Source organism: Manis javanica, chromosome 1 (assembly GCF_040802235.1).
Source record: "Manis javanica isolate MJ-LG chromosome 1, MJ_LKY, whole genome shotgun sequence".
NCBI classification, from domain to species: Eukaryota; Metazoa; Chordata; class Mammalia; order Pholidota; family Manidae; genus Manis; species Manis javanica.
This window is the reverse complement of record NC_133156.1, coordinates 165,348,646-165,367,317: the sequence shown is the minus strand read 5'-3', so window position 1 is coordinate 165,367,317 and position 18,672 is coordinate 165,348,646. Positions and strand designations below refer to the sequence as shown.

Here is an 18,672-nt window from a genome sequence, read left to right as displayed (position 1 = left end):
GTAAAATACTACTAGTAGAATCTAGGTGATATGCATATAGGAGTTCACTGTAAGTTTCTTTTAACCTGTCTGATATGTTTGGCACGTTTCATAATTAACCACTGTTGTATGTTTCACCCTTTTATAAATTAATTGAAAACTCTTACTCATTAGGAAATGATATATCAACTAATAGCTAATAATAAGAGAAATAGAAGGTAAGCCATATCTCACATTTAGATGCTTTGTTGTTTTGGAACATTACAGTTTTCCAACTTTTTTCCTTTTATGTCTGTTTTCTAGCCCAATGTGATTTTTACTGGAATTAGCTGTTTTCAAAATTATGAACTATTTCAAATGTACAGAAACATCCAGGGAATAGCATAACATACCTATGGCTTTATCACCTAGTTCTATTGAACACTTCTAGTTTGCAGTATGTACATCTTGACTTTTTTAAAAATAAAAAATAAGTACTTTCTGCCTAATTTTTCTAGAAATCTAAACAAAAATTTTAAAAGTTCATAATAAAGTGTTATCTTAAAAAATAAATCTATTAATTTAAAAATAAATGCTGCAAATATGATTGAAGCACTCCCCCATCCTATTCCTCTCCTTTCTCCCATATAGGTAAATCACTATCCTAAATTTTGATTTATTAATTTTATATAGCCTATTTTTTAATATTCCCATGTTTCATAAAATAGTATAATATCCATGTATCTTTCTGCAATTAACTTTTTCTCCTGAACATTATGTTTTTGAGATTTATCCAAGTTGATGGATTTTGCTCTTGGTCATTCTTTTTAACTGTTGAATGGTATTCCATTGTATGGATATGTCACAGTGTATTTACCCATTATTCAGTTGAGAAACATTTTTACATAGTCTTTCATTGAATATTCTTGCACATACTTATTTGTATATGTTTATTTGTCATGAGACAAATGATCATCTGTGTGTGATCTGGTCTGGTCCCTCTGTTCTGGTCAGTTGGTGTATCTGTTTTTCCCTGGACCAATGCGGTCTAAATCACTATGGCTTTATAATATGGAAGGTCCCCTCGGTTTGCTTTCTATATAAATTATTCTTAACTTATCTACATCTTTTCGCTCCTCCACATGATTTTTAGTATCTGCTTGTTAAATTACTTGAAAAACCTTTTGGAATTTTTAGTAAAACTGTATTGAATTTATAGGTTGATTTTACTAGAATCTTTATAGTATTGTCTTTATAGCCCTTTAACGTATAGTATGATCTATCCATTTATTTTCATCATCACTTTTATTTTATCATAAGGTTTCATAATTTTCACCATAAAAGACTTTTGTTCAATTTAAACATACATACCTTAGTTTTTTAAAATTCATTTAAAAATAAATGTGCACTCATATTTATTGCAAATTGAACCAAACTGAAATGCAGTAGCCACCAGCTACTTTATAGTAGCTACTATTATTTATAGCAACTGTAAGTTATTTAAATTAAATTTAAAATAGTATTAAATTACTATTAATTTAAAACTTAATAATTAAGATTAAATAAAATTTAAAATTCAGTTCTTGGATGTCGTTAACTACATTTCAAGTGCTCAGTTGCCATACGTAGCTGACAGCTACCACATCAGACAGCACACAGAGCATACCCATCATTGTAGGTTTTATGGGAGTCCTACTGGACAGCACTGGGTCACTACATCATGAATATTACTGGGTGACACTTCTGAAATCATGACTCTAAAAGGTAGTAAGACATGAATTCACATTGACAATAGACTAACACAATTATTTCTAGTCTGCCCTTGACCTTTTTTATTTCAGAATCAAATTTTTATCATGAAACTTTTCAAACATTCACAGAAGTAGAGAAAAAAGTATAATTTTCAAGATTTTGCTGAACAGGCTAATGTAGCCCCAATGTTTTCTTTATTTTTTATATAAGGGTTGTAATGAAAACTTTGACATTTCATTTCACTCTTCTATATATGCATTGACATTGGTACTTTGTATACAAGTATCGACATTTTCTTACATAGGGACCATTATCCCATCCTGCAGTATTAAGAATGAGTCCATGTTTTCATCTCATACCCAGTCCATATGCAGCTTTTCCTGTTGCTTCAAGGATTTCTTTTTGTAGTTGTTGTGTTGAAGTCGGGATCCATACATGTTGCATTTGGTTGGCATGTGTCTTACATCTCTTTTAATCTAGAAGTCCCCCTTCTCCTGCCTTCTAATTTCTGTGCCCCTGACTTGTTGGAGAACCTGGGTCAGTTGTCGCATGGGATGTCTCACAGTCTAGAGTAGCACTGTCAGTAGAACTGTCTGGGGTAATGGGAATATCCTACCTCTGTGCTGTCCACTATGGTAGCCACTCTCCCCACGTGGCTGTTGAGCACCTGAAGCATGGCTACTATGACTGAAGAACTAAAATTTTATTTAAGTGATTTAAAGTAAAATTTAGATAGCTGCATGTGTCCAGTGACTACTGAATTGGATACTATAGTTCTGGGGGATATGTCTATTCAGATCTTCATATTATCATTTAATTTCTCTGTGTACTCTCCCCACACCACATTATTTCCTGAAATTAGCTAGCTTTGGTAGCCATAATGCATTGGAATCTTATTCCTCTTTTATTTTCTGATTGGTTATGATCGATAAATAGAAAGTTACTCTTTGGAAGTTGATCTTATATCCCAAAACTTTACTGAAATTGCCTATTATTTCTAATACTTCTTGAATGTAGTATTTTTTGTATCTAGACCTTTTATATAAAGCCTCTTAGATTTTTTTAATGTATATAGTTGTATTGCAAAAAATACTGTTTCATGTCTCCCATTTCTATACCACATGTCTTTTCCTTGTCTTACTGTTTTGGCAAGCACTGCCAGGAGGGACAGCCTTGTCTTCTTCCTCATTTAAATGTGATTGCTTCTAAAGATTCACCATTGAGATGATAGTTGCAAGTTTTGATAGACACTTAGGTTTTCTTCTGCTCCCAGTTTATTACAAGTGAATGTTGAATTTTAGCACATTCTTTTCTGCATCTTTTGAGATGGTCCTAAGATTTTTTCCCCTTTAATTTGTTGATGTGGTGTTCTGCAATAATTTTCTGATAGTGAAACAACCTTAATATTTCTGAAATAATCTCTTCTTGATTATATATTTTTATTTTGTTTAAAAGCAAAATATTGCTTAATTAGACTCACTAATACCTATTTGGGATTTTTACATTTCTATTCGTAAGTGAAATAGGCTTATAATTTTCTTTTTGTATTGTCCATATCTGGATTGAATAAATAATATTAGATAAGCCTCATTTATTATAATTACTCATACATTTGGACTTATTTCCCCCATTTGTACATGTGTGCATGCTTATTTTGTTTATCACCTTTTTTTTTTTTTTTGCTGCTTTTGTTTCTCTCAGCTGTTTGTTGAAATACTGTTGTCTGCATTCCACTTTTTTCCTACTATTGTTTTGGAATCTATAGAATATATTTCCATTATTTGTTACCTTTAAATTTTTAACATACCTATTTATGTATAAATTATTCTCATAAATCTAAAATCATTCTATCTTCCTCCTTAACACACCAAAGATGCCAATGAGCTTTAGCAACCAGCTGAATACCTGCTCCCATCTTATTATTGTTGTCTAGAAGGCTTTATTTTTATGCAATCAAATTTGGCTTTTTTAAAAACAATATTTAATTTCATATACACATATTTTATTAATTTCTATGCTCAGGTTTGTTTCTTCTGTTATTAGGATTTGATTTCTTCTTTAGTCTTTAAAGAAACATTACATGTGATTGATAATATTACTCTCTTCCCCCTACTATCTAATAGTGTTGTGGCTGCTACCCAGTACCATCTCCTACCAAACCTTTGTCTAGAGCTAGACTTTACAGAGTTTAGAGGTTTGATCCAAGGTGATGTCAGGGATGTCACTGATTCACTACAAGGCCCATCTGTTTGTTGACTTGGCTCCGATCTGGTGTCATGGCTCCATCTTTGTCCTACCTGCTTCAGCTCACCACTTACAATGAGGAGGAAGGTTGGACACCATTATTTTTCACCCTCCTGTCTTCAAGCAGCAAGGCTGTTTCTGTTCCTCTAACGTGTATTGGGTACCATTAGCGTCTAACATACAAATCCAACTCTGCCACCACATCCTACTACTAGATTCAGAGCTCAGAAGACACCTGGTTTTACTCTAATCCTCTTCTTTGCTTTCCTGTTCTATTTATAGTCCATTAAAATATTCATCTTACTTTTGAATCCTACTCTGTGTTTTTCACTAACCTGCTTTATGTTTGGAGCAGCAGCTTTGTTGAAGTGTAAATCTAGTGTGCCATATTGAGCATATGTCCTTATGCATTCTTAATGTGGTCTGTTAAGTGGAAAGATCTCTAAACTTTTTGATTCCTCGATTATTTCACCCTTTGTGTTCTGTTTATGTGCAGAAGACAGAATGATTCTGAGCCCATCATTCATCTCCATAGGTGCAGTTTTCTCATATGTATAATGAGATGTTTAGATTAAATCCTTTTTAGCCCCCAGAGTCTGTAAATCAAGAAAGATGTAAAATTATCAAGCAGAAGTTACTTGTCAAAGTCAAGATTCTCCAAGTTGAAAAGATAAAAGCAGAGATAATATGAGATCTCAATTTTGATGATTGCCAAGAATTTCTTGGATATTAAGAACAGTTATCACTTCTTGAAAAACCAAGAAAGACTTTCAAATAAATAAAAAGCAGTCTTAGATTAAATACCAGGTAATAATCAAAAGGAGTTTGTACCCCAAGAGTCCAGGCTGAGAGTATTATTATCTTAGAAAGAGTTTAAATAAATTCAAATATACTAGTTGTTAAAGGAAATGAATTTTTCCATGTGAAAAACAGCGCGGCTGCCCAGAAGGTACTCCTAGTTGCCTACCACTAGGGACCCAGAGGGCAGCGAAGGCAATTTGACCTAACATGACAGGTTTGGGTTAATTTCTACATATTCTCAAAGCTTAGTTCTAGAAGTGCTGTATGGACATATTTGTGTCTAAAGTAAAAATGGTTTCTTACCTCTTCCTTTGGATGATGTTGGTTTGGCCATAACTTCACAGAATCTGAACTCCTCGTCACAGTTCTGCTCCTTGTGTATTTCACTGCTTTATGTGTGTTGTGGGACTAACTTCTTGTGGAGCATTTTATAAGATTTTCAATTGCAAGAAGAATATAATTTATGGGCCTAGAGATCTTAAAGAAAACTGTAAGCGTGTGTCTGCCCTACTAATATTGTCTGCATGTCTGTCTTAGTGGCAGGGTAACGGACTACACACAAGCACTCTTACGGGGCCCATTTCTTAAAAGGTCATTTGTGCCCGAAATTTCTCTTACTTGTCTGGTAAACCTATCTCAGAAATGAAGTATTTCATTTAAAATAATGTGCTACAAGCACCAAGGTCTGATTCTGAGTTCATTTTATCAGTGCTTTCATTGTTTTCTAAGTAAATGCTGTAAAACTTGTTTGTTAATCATTTTGAAATTAGGTATGTACTTGATATAAAAAGAAAAAATGTTACAGAGCAGCACAGAGTAAGACGTGAAAGCTCCCCCTCTCCCTCTGCTCCTCACCTAACTGCTAACTTGCTGGGGCCTGGAAGTGCTGATGGCTCAGGGAGCTTTCCACAACATGATTTCAAATGGGAGAATCTCATTTCAGGTTCTGAGCAACGTTCATACAGTCAGAGCCACATGGCAACCTAAACAACCCAAAACATGGACCTTTTCTCCCCAGGTAAGGAAGCTGCTGAGTGAAGGAATGAAACATAAAGTTCTTTACCTGTTAAGTGTTATAAAGTTCTAAGGCGAGGCTGTCAAAGTGTATTTCTGAAATAATATATGTAGGTTTAGCACAGAATATATGGGGCCAGATTTGAATCTTTAGATTATTTAATGTTCTTGTAGGACTTATAAAAATGACTCATGCTTCTGACTCACCAAAGTTGTAATTCCTATGAATCATCTCACTCAATGGATTTCAGGGTTCAATTCTAGGAAATGCCCTCTGATGAAAAATGAAAACAAAAGGATTAATTTAGGAAGTGTTTTTCAAAAATGAAATGTCTAACTGTGCTAATAAGAGCTGTGCTTTCTTCAGATAAAATGAAGGGTGACGCCTAGGAAACTGGTACATTAATAGCCTGGTGCTGTCAAGATTGGAACAGAAAGACTGGCATGAGGTCCAGTGGTTTCAGACCCCTGAGTGATGTTACCTAGATGCCAGTGAAGAGGAAGATGCTTGATGTTCTCTTCATGACTTTAATCATCTATAGTTGATTTTACTTTACTTTTTCTCTACCTCCAGAGTGACATGACTTTAGCACTTACTTGCCCCACAGCTGACTCCTGTGTCACTGCACCCTAGGGCCCTTCAGGAGCCATCCTCTTACTGCACCAAAAGACCTTCAAGCAAGATAGAGGGTCAGTGAGAGCACGTGGGGTGTGCAGTGGACCAGCCACCTCGTGTGTGTGCACGCCTCCACCCATGTCTAGAGCACAGTTCCCTCAAGTCCATTTTGGTGTCCTGAGCACTACTGCTCCTCTTGTGACACAACACTGAACAATTCTGACATTGCATCTAGGTGCATGGGAAGTGTTTAGGGTAGAATTTGCTAATGTCTCCCCAAATATAAAGATGAACTGCTTCGAAGGATGAATAATAAGAAAATGTCATCTTGTTGGGTGAAATTAAGCCTCTGTCAGGTGTGAGGCGTTCTTCCTAGGTATTGTGGGAACTACAGGTTAGCAGAGAAGAAACATATACACATATAGCCATAGCCTCTCTTTATGGAGCTCTAACCGTGCACCGGACTATGGTGTGGGCCCTTATGCGTGACCTCTTCTGTCCTTGGTGGCCCAGTCGATTGTGTACTGTTGATTACTGTCACCAAGGCAGGATGTAATGTGTATGGGGCCCCAAGTGCTATAGAAGCACAGAGAAAGGTGAAGTTAATCCTTGTCTTTAGGCTCAGGGAAGGTTTTACAGAAGAGAAAATAGACCTTGAAGGATGGGTAGTATTTTACAGGCAAAAAAAGAGGGATGTGGATGTCAGGGAGAGGGAAGGGGAAATTTAGCAGGCAAGCTTCAGGAAAGCCAAGCCAATGTGCGCATGAAGTCTTTCATCTTAGTTCTGTTTACAAAGAGCAATGGTTAATATAAATATGTTACTGTATATGCAAACTGTTTTTGTGACACCTCTGGTACCCAGGTACAGTGCTTTTTCACATTAGCCTCTACTCTAAGCCTCTACTCTACTTCTAAGGGGAAAGGTTATTTCTCTGTCACACAAAAGTTAAAGTGTTATATTCAGAATTATTGGTATAGATGAGTCCAACCCATCTTCTTATGTTCCTTTAAAAGACCTTAATTATAATGCAAAGGTATAAACCATTTACAGATGAAAAGAACTGAAAACCTCCCTCCCATTTTTTACTTTTCTTAGTAACTTTAGTTCTTTTTTTATTGTTTCAGGTTACTGGCATCCTGCCATGCTTGCTTGATGGTGATTGTTTTATCAGGTCTAACTCTTCATCTCCAGATCTTGGAATATTATTTGAACTTGGAATTTCTTACATTCGCAATGTATGTCAAATGAAAGATAAAACTTTCTAATGTTTCAGTTCAAAGGGAAGTTGTTTTTGTAAAAGTCTGTACTTAAGTAAAATGATTGAGGTTTTTCTTTGTAATGAATTTTAGTCTCTTGAATGAGAATGGCAGTGATTCTAAATTTATATATACTGCTGTTTTTTTGGTAGCATTTAAAATAAAAGTGTAATTGGTTTATATTTAAGGCTCGATTGAACTCCAGTGCTTTGAAAGAATGAGGATTTGAAAAGGACGGGACTTGCAGAAAGTGATAAAAGGTGCTGAGTGGCACTCCAGCACGGTTTACCTCTGTCCTAGTGGACAGAGTACGCTCAACCTTGTGGCTGAGGGTTCTAATTAAGGGACCCGTTAGAGGGGTAATTTTTATAAAGGCAACACCAGAAACCTGAGTTAACTTATCTAATACAAACTATTGAGCCAGTGGGTATGGGTCTGTGACAGTAATTAACTGTCTCCACATTTTAATAGTACCTGGATGGGTGTAGTGAGTATCCTTGTCCTCAAGGTAACCCAGAGAACCAGTTGTTATTACATTAATGGTATTACACTCTTCTTTAATTTCTTTAAGGCAAACTCATCCATTTGTGTTGTGAGTGGGTAGGACAGGAGAGGGGAGCAGGTCGCCCAGGCAAGCTCCAGTGGCCTTTGGCAATTGACAGTGGAGGAAAAAGTTCTGAGCAAGAAGACCCTTGAAGTATTTCATTCATAGTCCATCTTTCATTGGCATGAAGTTTCTTAATCCCATGTAGGACTGGTGTGGTTTGAGATGATTCCATAAAACATATCACTTAGGAAACAATAGCAATGGTTGCCACATCACCAGGTTGGGGGAATTCTTAGAGCAACTGACAGGATGGGGTTGTCACTTTCTATACCACCTTTACTCCAGCCCACAAACAAAATGGGGTGCCACTGTTGAGCTTGATTTTCTTGTGAAGAATCGTTTAGTTCTAAAGGTGAATACTAACTTTCTCTTTTAAAAGGACTTGGTATGTGTTTATAAATTTAACTGGTTTAGACATTAAGTTTCATATACCTTTTTATTTCCTAGTCAACCGGTGAAAGAGGAGAATTAAGCTGTGGCTGGGTGTTTCTTAAACTTTTTGATGTCAGTGGAATTCCTATCCCAGCAAAGTAAGCCAGCTATATATTCCTTCCAGATGAGTATTTTTGTGGAGATTCATTTTTTAGAGTCTGGTTACCTCAGGTTTGCACCAGAGTGTATGTTCTAGCATTTCAATGACTTGTGGGAGAGAGCTTTTAATGTTGATTTTAATGTTCTTTAAAGGGGTGGAATATGAAAACAACATGCACAGTCCCATCCTAGGGAGGAAGAACTGCCACATATAGAATAGATATTTTAAAAGGTGTTCACACAAGCTGTCTGCTGAGAATATTCTTTCGGTAATTTTCTGTGGTATTAGCACATGTCACAGTGCTAAAACAGAGCTTAATTCTCTCCAAAGAGTGGGTAAGCTAAGTCTGGGTCCCTGGGTCTTCTGTGACTCCACCTTTCTTCTGTAGGTGATACTTTGAAATCATAGTGGCAGCCACTGTAAACCAGTTTAAGGCCCAAAAGCAGACTGGTAGCAAATATTTGCAATATATACATAACAGAAGATTATTATCCCTACCATAAAAAGGTTTCAAACGTGAATAAGAAGATGACCATCCAAATTTTTAAGTGGGCGCACACTCATACACATCTAAATCTAGAATATAAATAAGAAATTCACAGAAGCGCTACAAACAGGCAGTCAGCAGGATGGTGGTTAATGATATTGTTTGTTTTGGAATTCTCAGATTCTTGGCTCTCGTCTTGGCTCTGTCTGTGTAACTCTAAGCAGGTTCCTTAATGTCTCCAAGTCTCAGTTGCCCCCATTTTTAAAATGGGAGATTAAAATAGTTCCTACCTCAGAGGGTTATTGTGAGAATTAATTCAGAGAATGTTCCCTGCCTTCTGTGACTTCACCTTAGATCCCAGGAGTGGTGTGGCGTCCTCACACAGGGCCAAGGTGAAAGTCCTGTCTCCACTTGTCCTCTGACGCCACCCCACAGGAGGAAGGAGGGGCACCTCATTCCCCCACCTCTCCCAGGGATGTAGAAGCCCAGGCTTCTTGTGATTTGGGGTTTCCTTGTTTTTTAAATATGTTCAGGGTTTTTAAGTTGTACCCAGTAAGAGGGAAAAGTATATCTGCTCCATCTCTCCAAAAGTGGAGTCATAGCTAATTTTTAATGAGGTGGAAACATATTATTGACACAGAAACCTTTCCAATGTATATTACTAAATGAAAAAAGCAAGTTGCAGAATAGTATATATATGGTAATTACACTTCTGTTCATGAAAAACTGTATGTGTGTGTGTATGTGGGTGAGTCTATGTAAACAGTTCCCAGAGCTTACCTCTAGCAAAACTGGTAAAGAGGTGTTCTTTTTACCTTCTACTTTCAACACTTGGATAGTATAGAACTTTAAAAGAAAACGTGTTAGTTTTGAGATTTACTGTGTATATAAATATGTGTTTGCATTTGCATAGAAAAGGATAGGGCAAGAAACTAAGGAGAGATGGGATAGGGAGGGAGTATTCATTTTTTTACTTAACTTTTTTATGCCATTCAAACTTTTTATAACAATCTACATGTTATTTACATTTTAAAAATAGTGTAAATTCATAATAGCTGTATTTCAGATTATTCAAAACATTTGAAAAATATATTGAAAAATATATTAAAAAATATATCAGTAATTAACACAAGTCATTAAAATCAAAACACTTTAATGATATCAGTTAATCTTTCTCATTTTAATATGGAAAAATGTATTTTCTGCATTTCAGAGTTGAGAAAGAGACTGTTTACTTACTGAGATAATACCTCATGGAGGAATCAGCTTTCATTCTCTTTACCAATGACACAAAAGTAAAATGACTGGAAATGTATGTGTTAAAAATAATTCCACTACTGTCTCCAGTGTTTCAAAATGTCCTTAATCTATATCATCATGTGTATTGGTCTCTGTAGAACTTATGAACTCCTCTTGAATGGTGGCACCCCTTATGAGAAAGGTGTGGAAGTGGACCCTGCAGTATCCAGAAGAGGTACAGCTCTTATGTGTTGCCTTCCTTCCCTTTACAAGTAAACAAACAGAAGGTGCATGAGAAGATTGTATATTCCAGTAAGCATAATGTTTTTCCCGTGAATTCACGTTTTGTAAAATATGTCATTTGAGATTAAAGTCTGATCATTGTTATCTAAGTGTTTATTTTCTTGGTACATATGGACTCTAAGGTAGGGACTCAGGAAGCCTGAGGACACCGCCTTGGTTCCTTTTCACCGCTCTCTAGGTTGATACCATGACCACCGCAGGATTAATCCAGTAGACTGATTCAGAGATCACCTATTGCTAGGTTAAAGGGTGTCGATATTTCAAATTGTGATAAACTTGCCACTTTGCCTTCCAAAAATATTGAGCATCTTTTAATATCTTCACTGATCAGGCACTGTGCTAGATGACGGGAAAATGGGGTTAAGACAGATACGGTCCTTGCCTCACGGAGCACAGAGCCTGACAGCTCTGAAGCTCTCCTTCCCCCTCAGTCCCTGTCCTTGCCCATGGCTTACAGCACACGCCGCTGCTGTGCCAGTGGTTCCTTCTTGTAGCAGGACGTGTCTGGGGTCTGGGAAGTGAGCAGCTGGCTCTTCCTGGAGTCAGATGTGCTTTCTCAACTCCCTGTTTTCCTTCCTAATTGGTAAGGATGATGCTGTCAAAGCACTTGGTGGAGTGGCAGCTTCATGGCCCAATTTGGTGCCCTTAGGAAAGTCAATAGGCATTAATGTCTGGCTTTATGTCTCTATCAGCTCATTTAGCATGTGTGAGTGACTCTGCTTTTCCTGCTTTAAAAAAAATTATAAAGAGATTGTTTTATTATAAAAAAATGCTTACTGTCCCAAGTACTTAGCTTTTTGACTTTTTTTTTTTTAAGCACATGGGAGTGTTTTCCAGCAGATTATGACAATGAGAAGGCAGCCTCAACTTTTAGTGAAACTGAGATCTTTGAACAGAGGATCAAGAAACATACTAAGGTTGGTGGTGCCCGCTTTTACCTGTGCAGTGAACTTCAGGTCACTCAGCATCTGTGAACCATCTCTGCTTCTGGCTTCTTCCCCTGTTTTGTAATCTTTTGTGAGTTATTTTATTCCTCATTCATTCATCTGGCAAAGATCAGGAGAGAAATAGGGAAGTAATGAGGTTCAAATTAGCTTACGCTACTGCTTACTAGTTTAGCTCAACTGATAGATTTAGTCAGAAATATTATGAAAACTTTTGACTAAAAGGGGCTTATCATCCATGATCCTATCTTCAGGGAACTTTTCATTAATGTCAAGTTTGTTGAGGTATAATCTACATGCAAAAAAATTTACTCTTTTTGGCTTACAGTTCTTTGAGTCTTGACAAACGTATATAGTCATGTGACTACCTCCACAATCAAGATAGACCATATTTCCACCACTCTGAACAGCTCTCTCTTCCCTTTACAGTCAGCAGCCCAGCTTCAGCCTCAGGCACTGACTCTTTTGAGTTTTTTCCCCAACAGTTTATCCCTTCTCCAGAATGTCATGCAGATTGAATTCGTGCAGTACCTACCTTTTGTATCTGGCTTCTTTCACTCAGCATAATGCATTAGAGAGTCATGTGTGCTGCATGTGTTAGCAGATTGTTCTTTTTTGTTCTAAATAGTATTCCATTTGATGAATATACTGGAATGTGTTTATACACTCACTAGTTGAGGGGCATCTGAGTTGTTCCAAGTTTGGGCAGTTAGGAATAAAGCTGCTCTAAATATTTGCACATGAGATCTTTGTGGGTGTTCATTTTTCATGGGTACAAATGGGATCACTGGGTCATCTGGTATTTTTTTAACTTTATAAGAAACTGCCAAACTGTTTTCCAAAATGACTATACCCTTTCACTCTTTTACCAGCAATATATGAAAGTTCCAATTGCTCTATATTTTTGACAACACTAGCTATAATCAGTTTTGTTTGGCCATTTTATTAAGGGAGTGTCACATGGTGGTTTTAATTTGCAGTTTCTTCAGGGAGCTTTTGCATGAGTAGAATCCCAGCTCTATCAATTTCTAACTCAGTAATCTCTTGGACAAGTCATTTAACCAGCTTGCTCAGGGTCACAATGTCCACATGTTTAAAATGGGCATAATAATAATAATAATATCACCCTCTTAAAGCTGCAATGAAGTTTAATGAAAAGGAAGCATATAAAACTCTTAGCCTTATAGTTATAGAGCATGGCACACTGTAAAACACAGTTAAGAGTTAGCTATAATTATTTACAAAATTATTGTTAAATGCATAAATAAATGCAAATATGTAGATGGTGCTATATGTCATATAATTTGTTCAAATGAAGCTGTGCTATGTAGCTGATAAGACTGGGGGGTGTTTGAAGTAGGATTTAAAGGATTGGAGAGAATGTGAAGATGTGGCAGAGAGGAACTGTCCCTAGAGGGCACACAGTGGACAAGAGGGGGAAGCGAGCAGGGACTGATGCAGTTGAACTGTCTCACTGTGACCTGCACCTTGCTTGCAGATTATCAGGTAGGGTAATAAATGAAAACTTGGCACATTGCTCTCAACGGTTGCTTTTCTCATCCTAAGTCATGCTTGTGATTTAATATCCCTTGTTCTTTTATCTAATAAAATAGTATTAGCAGTGAAATCTTTCAGCAACCATTAATAGTAATAGGTATTCATTCTCTTGGCTTTTTTCTCCCTGGATGTTCATAGAGCCTGCAAATTCCCTTTCTTGGTCAATATTTCCTTAGAAAATTGTTATTTTTCAAGATTAAAAAAAAAAGCACAGTAGCAGTCTTTGTCAAAGAAAGCCAAAATCCTGTTTGGCTTCATTCTTCCTGCTTCTCAGCCTTCCACCACTCATCTCGCTGACTAGCCTCCAGGAGTCCCAAATCATTCCCAAGCATGTCCTTCAGGTACAGCTCTTAATAATGTGTCTTTGGCCCCAAACACTGGTTTGCAGTTATTTTTCACAATCTAGAGATCAAATCTGAGTGGGTGGGGCAGAGGTCAGATAGGCAGACCCATTCTTCCAGGCAGTGAATGTTCTTTTGTGTTTTGGGTTCTTAAGAAGGGTCCTGAGTTCTTGACCACTAGGCCTCAGAAACTGAGGCACTTGTTTGGTTACAGCACATAGTAGACACCCAAAATATGTTTGTTAAATAATTTCAAAATAGAGATCTTCCTGCTGGTTTAAAAGTGTGTTTCCCAGGAGCTCTACTCTGCGCCTGTCGTCCAGCCTCCCCCTGGCTTGTCTTGGTGTGTCCCAGAGCCCAGAGAGGGACCTGGCCACTGTCTTGGAATTGCCACTCCACTTTGTATCATCTGGAAATATGTACTCCCAGTAGTGTCAAGTGTGGGTTGGAGCAATCTGCTGGTGCAGCCCCAGCTCAGGGCCTCTCACAGAGCCCAGGCCACAGGCCTGATGAAGCCAGAGGCCCCAGGCTTAACTGCAGGGCCATGGGCCCTGGTGTGGGGCCCTGGAGTGAGGTCCTGGGCACCCGCAGGGGTGCTTTGGGTCATAACTGCTCCAAGCCTGTGTGCCTGGAGGTGAAGACTGCGGTCGCGCTGATCCGTTCCTGGCGCCTCTCATCTCCTGACCTGCCGCCTTCAGTGAATGGGAGAGTGAGGCAAACAGTCAGTACCAGCAGCTCTCCTCTCCTTCTAAAGTAAGTCCCACCTTTAGCCCCACCTCTAGCCCTACACTCCCTTGCTTGAAAATTTCACCTTTGTTTAGCCAAACTTCTCTGCTTAAAGGAGAAAGGACAGAGGCTCCTTCCAATATACCTGGGGATGTACAACAGTGCAGGCAGGGCCCTGGGCAGGAGGCCCAGTTAGAGCTGCATTGGTGCCCACTTTTACCCAGCGTCCTTGCTAGTTGGCTTAATACTCCCCTTTCACCAGCCAGCAGTCTTACATGTGTGTGCCCTTTGGCTGTTAGAAGACCTGTGAAAATGTGAATGAATCCATGTAGACTCATCTATATCCTTTACCCAACAGCACCAGAATCCTGCTGTGGGTTCCCTTTTGTGGAAACAGCTGTGAGCATGTTGACCCCCTCAGCATGAGACAAAAGAGGGAGCCGATTGATCCTTCAGTTTTACCAAGACTTGCCCTCCTAACTTTGGGCTATCTTCCGGTGGGGTTTAACTTGATGTGATTTGGCCAAAGATATGCTTATAAGCCCCTGAGGAGGGAAAGCCCTGAATTTAGATGTAGATTTACAGTACAGGAGTTCTGAACATCAAGAAACCCTGGTCCATAGAGTAGGCTGTGTGCGTATATATAAATTTGCTGTGAACTTGTTTATTTTCCTTTGCCTTTTTGATGTATTCCATCTTTTTTTTTCTTTTTTACTTCCACTGTACTTTTGCTAAAAGTAAACGAGGCACTAGTGCTACTTACCTGGGGCCCATTGTTACATCCATTGCACTTCTGCCACCAGAGTTAAATGGTCTATCTCTGAAATCAGAAAGAAGTATATTTTTACTTCTTCAGCTCGGCCTACCTTTAGTAGCTCAGACCTTTCTGGTCATCTTGGGTTTGGGAAAATCAGAGGATTTCCCTAAAGAAAAGTCTAATAAAGAGCAAGCAGCATTGTCCCTGTTGGGAGGTGCCAGAAAGAAAGAGGTGCTGCATTGTGGGAGGATGGATGGCCTCTTCTGAGGCTGGAAGCCATGCCTGCCAGACAGACCGAGTGGGGGTGTTAGCAGAAGGGGAAAAGGGAAGGAAGGATCTACCCTTTCCCCTAGCAAAATCAATGGCTATTCTTCAGCATGAGACATGAGTTGGGCTATGCACTGAAACTGCCTACATGGGCTATAAACCAGAAGACAGGATGTAGAACAACCCTTGTGAATCACAGCGTGAACCCTGAGAAGGCAAGTGGTGGCATCAAGGTAGCGTAAAGGACCCCCTATAGTCAGTCTTTGAAATCTCGGTCGGATGTATACAGCATTAGAATTTTAGCAAGGTTGGAAAATGATGGTTTCTGACTCTGTATACCAAATGCTTCAAAGTGTGGTAAGAAAACCTGTCTTACATTTTTGTATGTTTCTAGAAATGCAGGGTTAGTGAGTGATCAAGGATACTTGTCTAAATTCCATGAAACTACCATATGGATCCATTGCTCCTGCACTTTCAGGAACCCAAAGATATCTTTCCTCTTTGATGGAGGACATTGTTTACAAGGTCTTTAAGATTTCCTGTGTGGTCCTTCTTCATGCTTAATGACAGAGTTCATATATTTCTAAAACTAGCATTGAGAAAATGTAAATTTAGAATGATTCAAGACATGTTCTTGAGTATCTTCTAAGGTTAACTCGTGTGCTCAGTGTATTCCCAGTAAGTATTTAGTATGGGTCAAGTGCCAGGATTTTAAAGTACTCAACTCATTTGCATATCTGCAGCTCATTATTTTGATATCTCAATATTGAAATCGTGATTCTATGTTTTTATTCCTAAATATTTTCTTGTCTTTGATGCTAATGTATGTGGAATTGTTTTAATTTCCTTTTCAAATTGTTCAAATTATTCCCTTATCATTTTCTTTTATGTGTATTCTATTCTATAGATTTTTATCTTTGTGGTTACCATGGGGATTACATATAACATGCTAAAGTTATAAGAGCCTATTTTAAATTGATACCAACTTAACCTCAATACTGAAACATTTTTCTGATTTTGAGCATATACTATGTATCAGGCATTTCATCAAGCATTCCACATGTACCCTGTTTTAATCCTTTTAATAAACTTTTGAAATGCAGATGTTAGTATTTGCATTCTACAAATGAGGAAACCAAAATACAAGGAGAATAATTAGTTAATCTGAAGTTATAAATCTAGGAAGTCAAGTTCCACCCACCATGAACAGTATGAACTCATGTTTCCTCTGCGTTTGTCACAGGTTGGGTGGCCATATGGCTTTGTTAGAACTTGTAGCTGACCAGTCCCTTTCTTTCTAAAACACGTAATTGATAACTTTTCTTTTTCATTTGACTAACATGGTTATATATGCTAAAATGGAAACATAGGAATGGCAACACACAGAATGAGACTTGAAAGTATACACATAAAGATACAAATTTTCTGAAGTTAAATGTGGCCAACTTAGAGTGGAAATTTTCCTTAAAATGTAAAATTTTTTCCAATATTGAAGCAATTCAATATTTTTCCAATATTGAAGCAAGTTGAATTCTTCATTAGGGTAATAAGTATACATTTAAAAAACACTGTAGGTTGCATTGTAGGGGACCGTTTAATGAGTACATGTTTTTCTTTTTTAATAGTCTACTGCCTGAAACATTAATTGGAAGTATGTCCTGTATTAATTTGTTGATCTTTTATCGCCAAATTCTTGGAGATGTACTCCTGAAAGACAGACCAAGCATGCAGAGTGCTGGTAAGGTGTCTTTGCAATTTCCTATGTACAAGAATGCATCATGCTTTGCGTAAATGTAATCTATGTGAACCTTCATCTTCTACTTCTGAAAGTGACATTTGGAATAAAGTATCTAGAATAGCATCAATGTCAATAAGTTACTTCAGATGCAAAGCTGTTCTTAGCATGTATCCTCTGTGAGCTCAGTGTGTATTCAGTTCTTTATAATATACGTATTTTCACATTTCAAATTCTGGAGCTTGTGATCCTAAAACTCAGATATAATCATATTTTCTCCTAATGAGTAACTTGTTTTTAACTGTGTGTTTGGTGTGTACATCATCTTTTTGGGAAGAGACCAAAATCACCCAAAATAACTGGTTTTTAATGCATGAAGTTTAAATATCAAAGCACTATTTAAAACTGATGAGTCCAGGTAAGAGGTTCACGTGTTCCATTTTTATTCTTGCAACTTTTTTGTAAGCTTGAAATTTTTTCCAAGTAAAATGTTAAAAAAAATAATTTTAAGATATCAGTGAATTGTGACACATGTTGAACTTGCGTTCAACACATGTTCAACACATGTTAAAATACAAGTTTGTGACAAAACTTGTATTACAAGAATTGCCTCCCAAAAAAGTTTTATTTTATTGGATATTCCTTGAATTCAGCAAATCAGTAAGCAGATATGTATTGAGTACCTACTATATGCCAGGCTCAGGGATGAATGAGACAGGCATGGTCTTCTCTACCCTGAGGAGTGACAGACTTCAAACACAAAATCACATGAATAATCTTTTCCAACTTTTTAAAATAAGTGTTCCAAAGGAAAATACACAACAAAAAGCATAGGTAGACTTGAATTGATGTGTAGGATGAGGGAGGTTTTCTCTGGGCAAGAAATATTTAAGGTAAGACCTCAGAGAGGAGTTAGAGATATGGGAGAGCATCCTCTCTGCATGGAGGGACAGACATGTTTTAGACCCAAGGCAAGGAGACCTAAGGGTGCAGGAGGGACTGCGTTGAAGGCAGGCCAGTGCAGCTGGAGCAGAGTGAGTAAGAGGGAGAGCCCTACCAGGGCTAAGCACTCTGGACAAAGAGAGTTCATGGTCCTCTCCGGGAACTTACCACCTGGATAGGTAGGTAGAAATGCAATTCAAAGGCAGAGAAGCACCAACATTTCTCAAGGAATAATTACAACTCTGAGGAAAGGGCAGTTTAACCCTTTTAATTATCATTTGCCTTTAACTTTATTTTAATGACTCTAGAAAAACTTCATAAATGCCGTGACTTCCTAAAGAGGATAAGCTTGGTTTTCCTGTACGTAAGGGGAAGTTTGCTCAGAATTGTTGCTTTCGTTTGAATCTGGCCATCAGAATAAGCCTAGTAAGATCTACAGAAAGAATTTTTCTGTGCTGAAGGCACAGGACTACAGCATGTATTGCCCTTGACATTTCAGAGGTGTCCTTTCTCATGAGCTTCTTTACACAGGCCTTTCATGTGCCAGCATGTATTGTGGGATATCAGTATTACCCTGAATAGTATTTAGGTAT

The 18,672-nt window shown here is 37.8% G+C and overlaps 1 protein-coding gene across 3 annotated transcripts in view; it reads left to right on the top strand.

The window, feature by feature from the left end:
• The window catches only part of NPHP1 (nephrocystin 1), a 47,611-nt gene that overhangs the window by 23,768 nt on the left and 5,171 nt on the right, over window positions 1-18,672 (top strand). For 2 of the 3 annotated variants that reach the window (XM_073240693.1, XM_073240692.1), the window contains exons 12-17: window positions 5,699-5,773; window positions 7,511-7,621; window positions 8,697-8,779; window positions 10,666-10,742; window positions 11,628-11,727; window positions 17,028-17,140. In XM_073240693.1, coding sequence (XP_073096794.1) covers window positions 5,699-5,773; window positions 7,511-7,621; window positions 8,697-8,779; window positions 10,666-10,742; window positions 11,628-11,727; window positions 17,028-17,140 — 559 coding nt within the window. The remainder of the gene's footprint in view (window positions 1-5,698; window positions 5,774-7,510; window positions 7,622-8,696; window positions 8,780-10,665; window positions 10,743-11,627; window positions 11,728-17,027; window positions 17,141-18,672) is intronic. The other variant, XM_073240703.1, reaches the window with a different exon arrangement.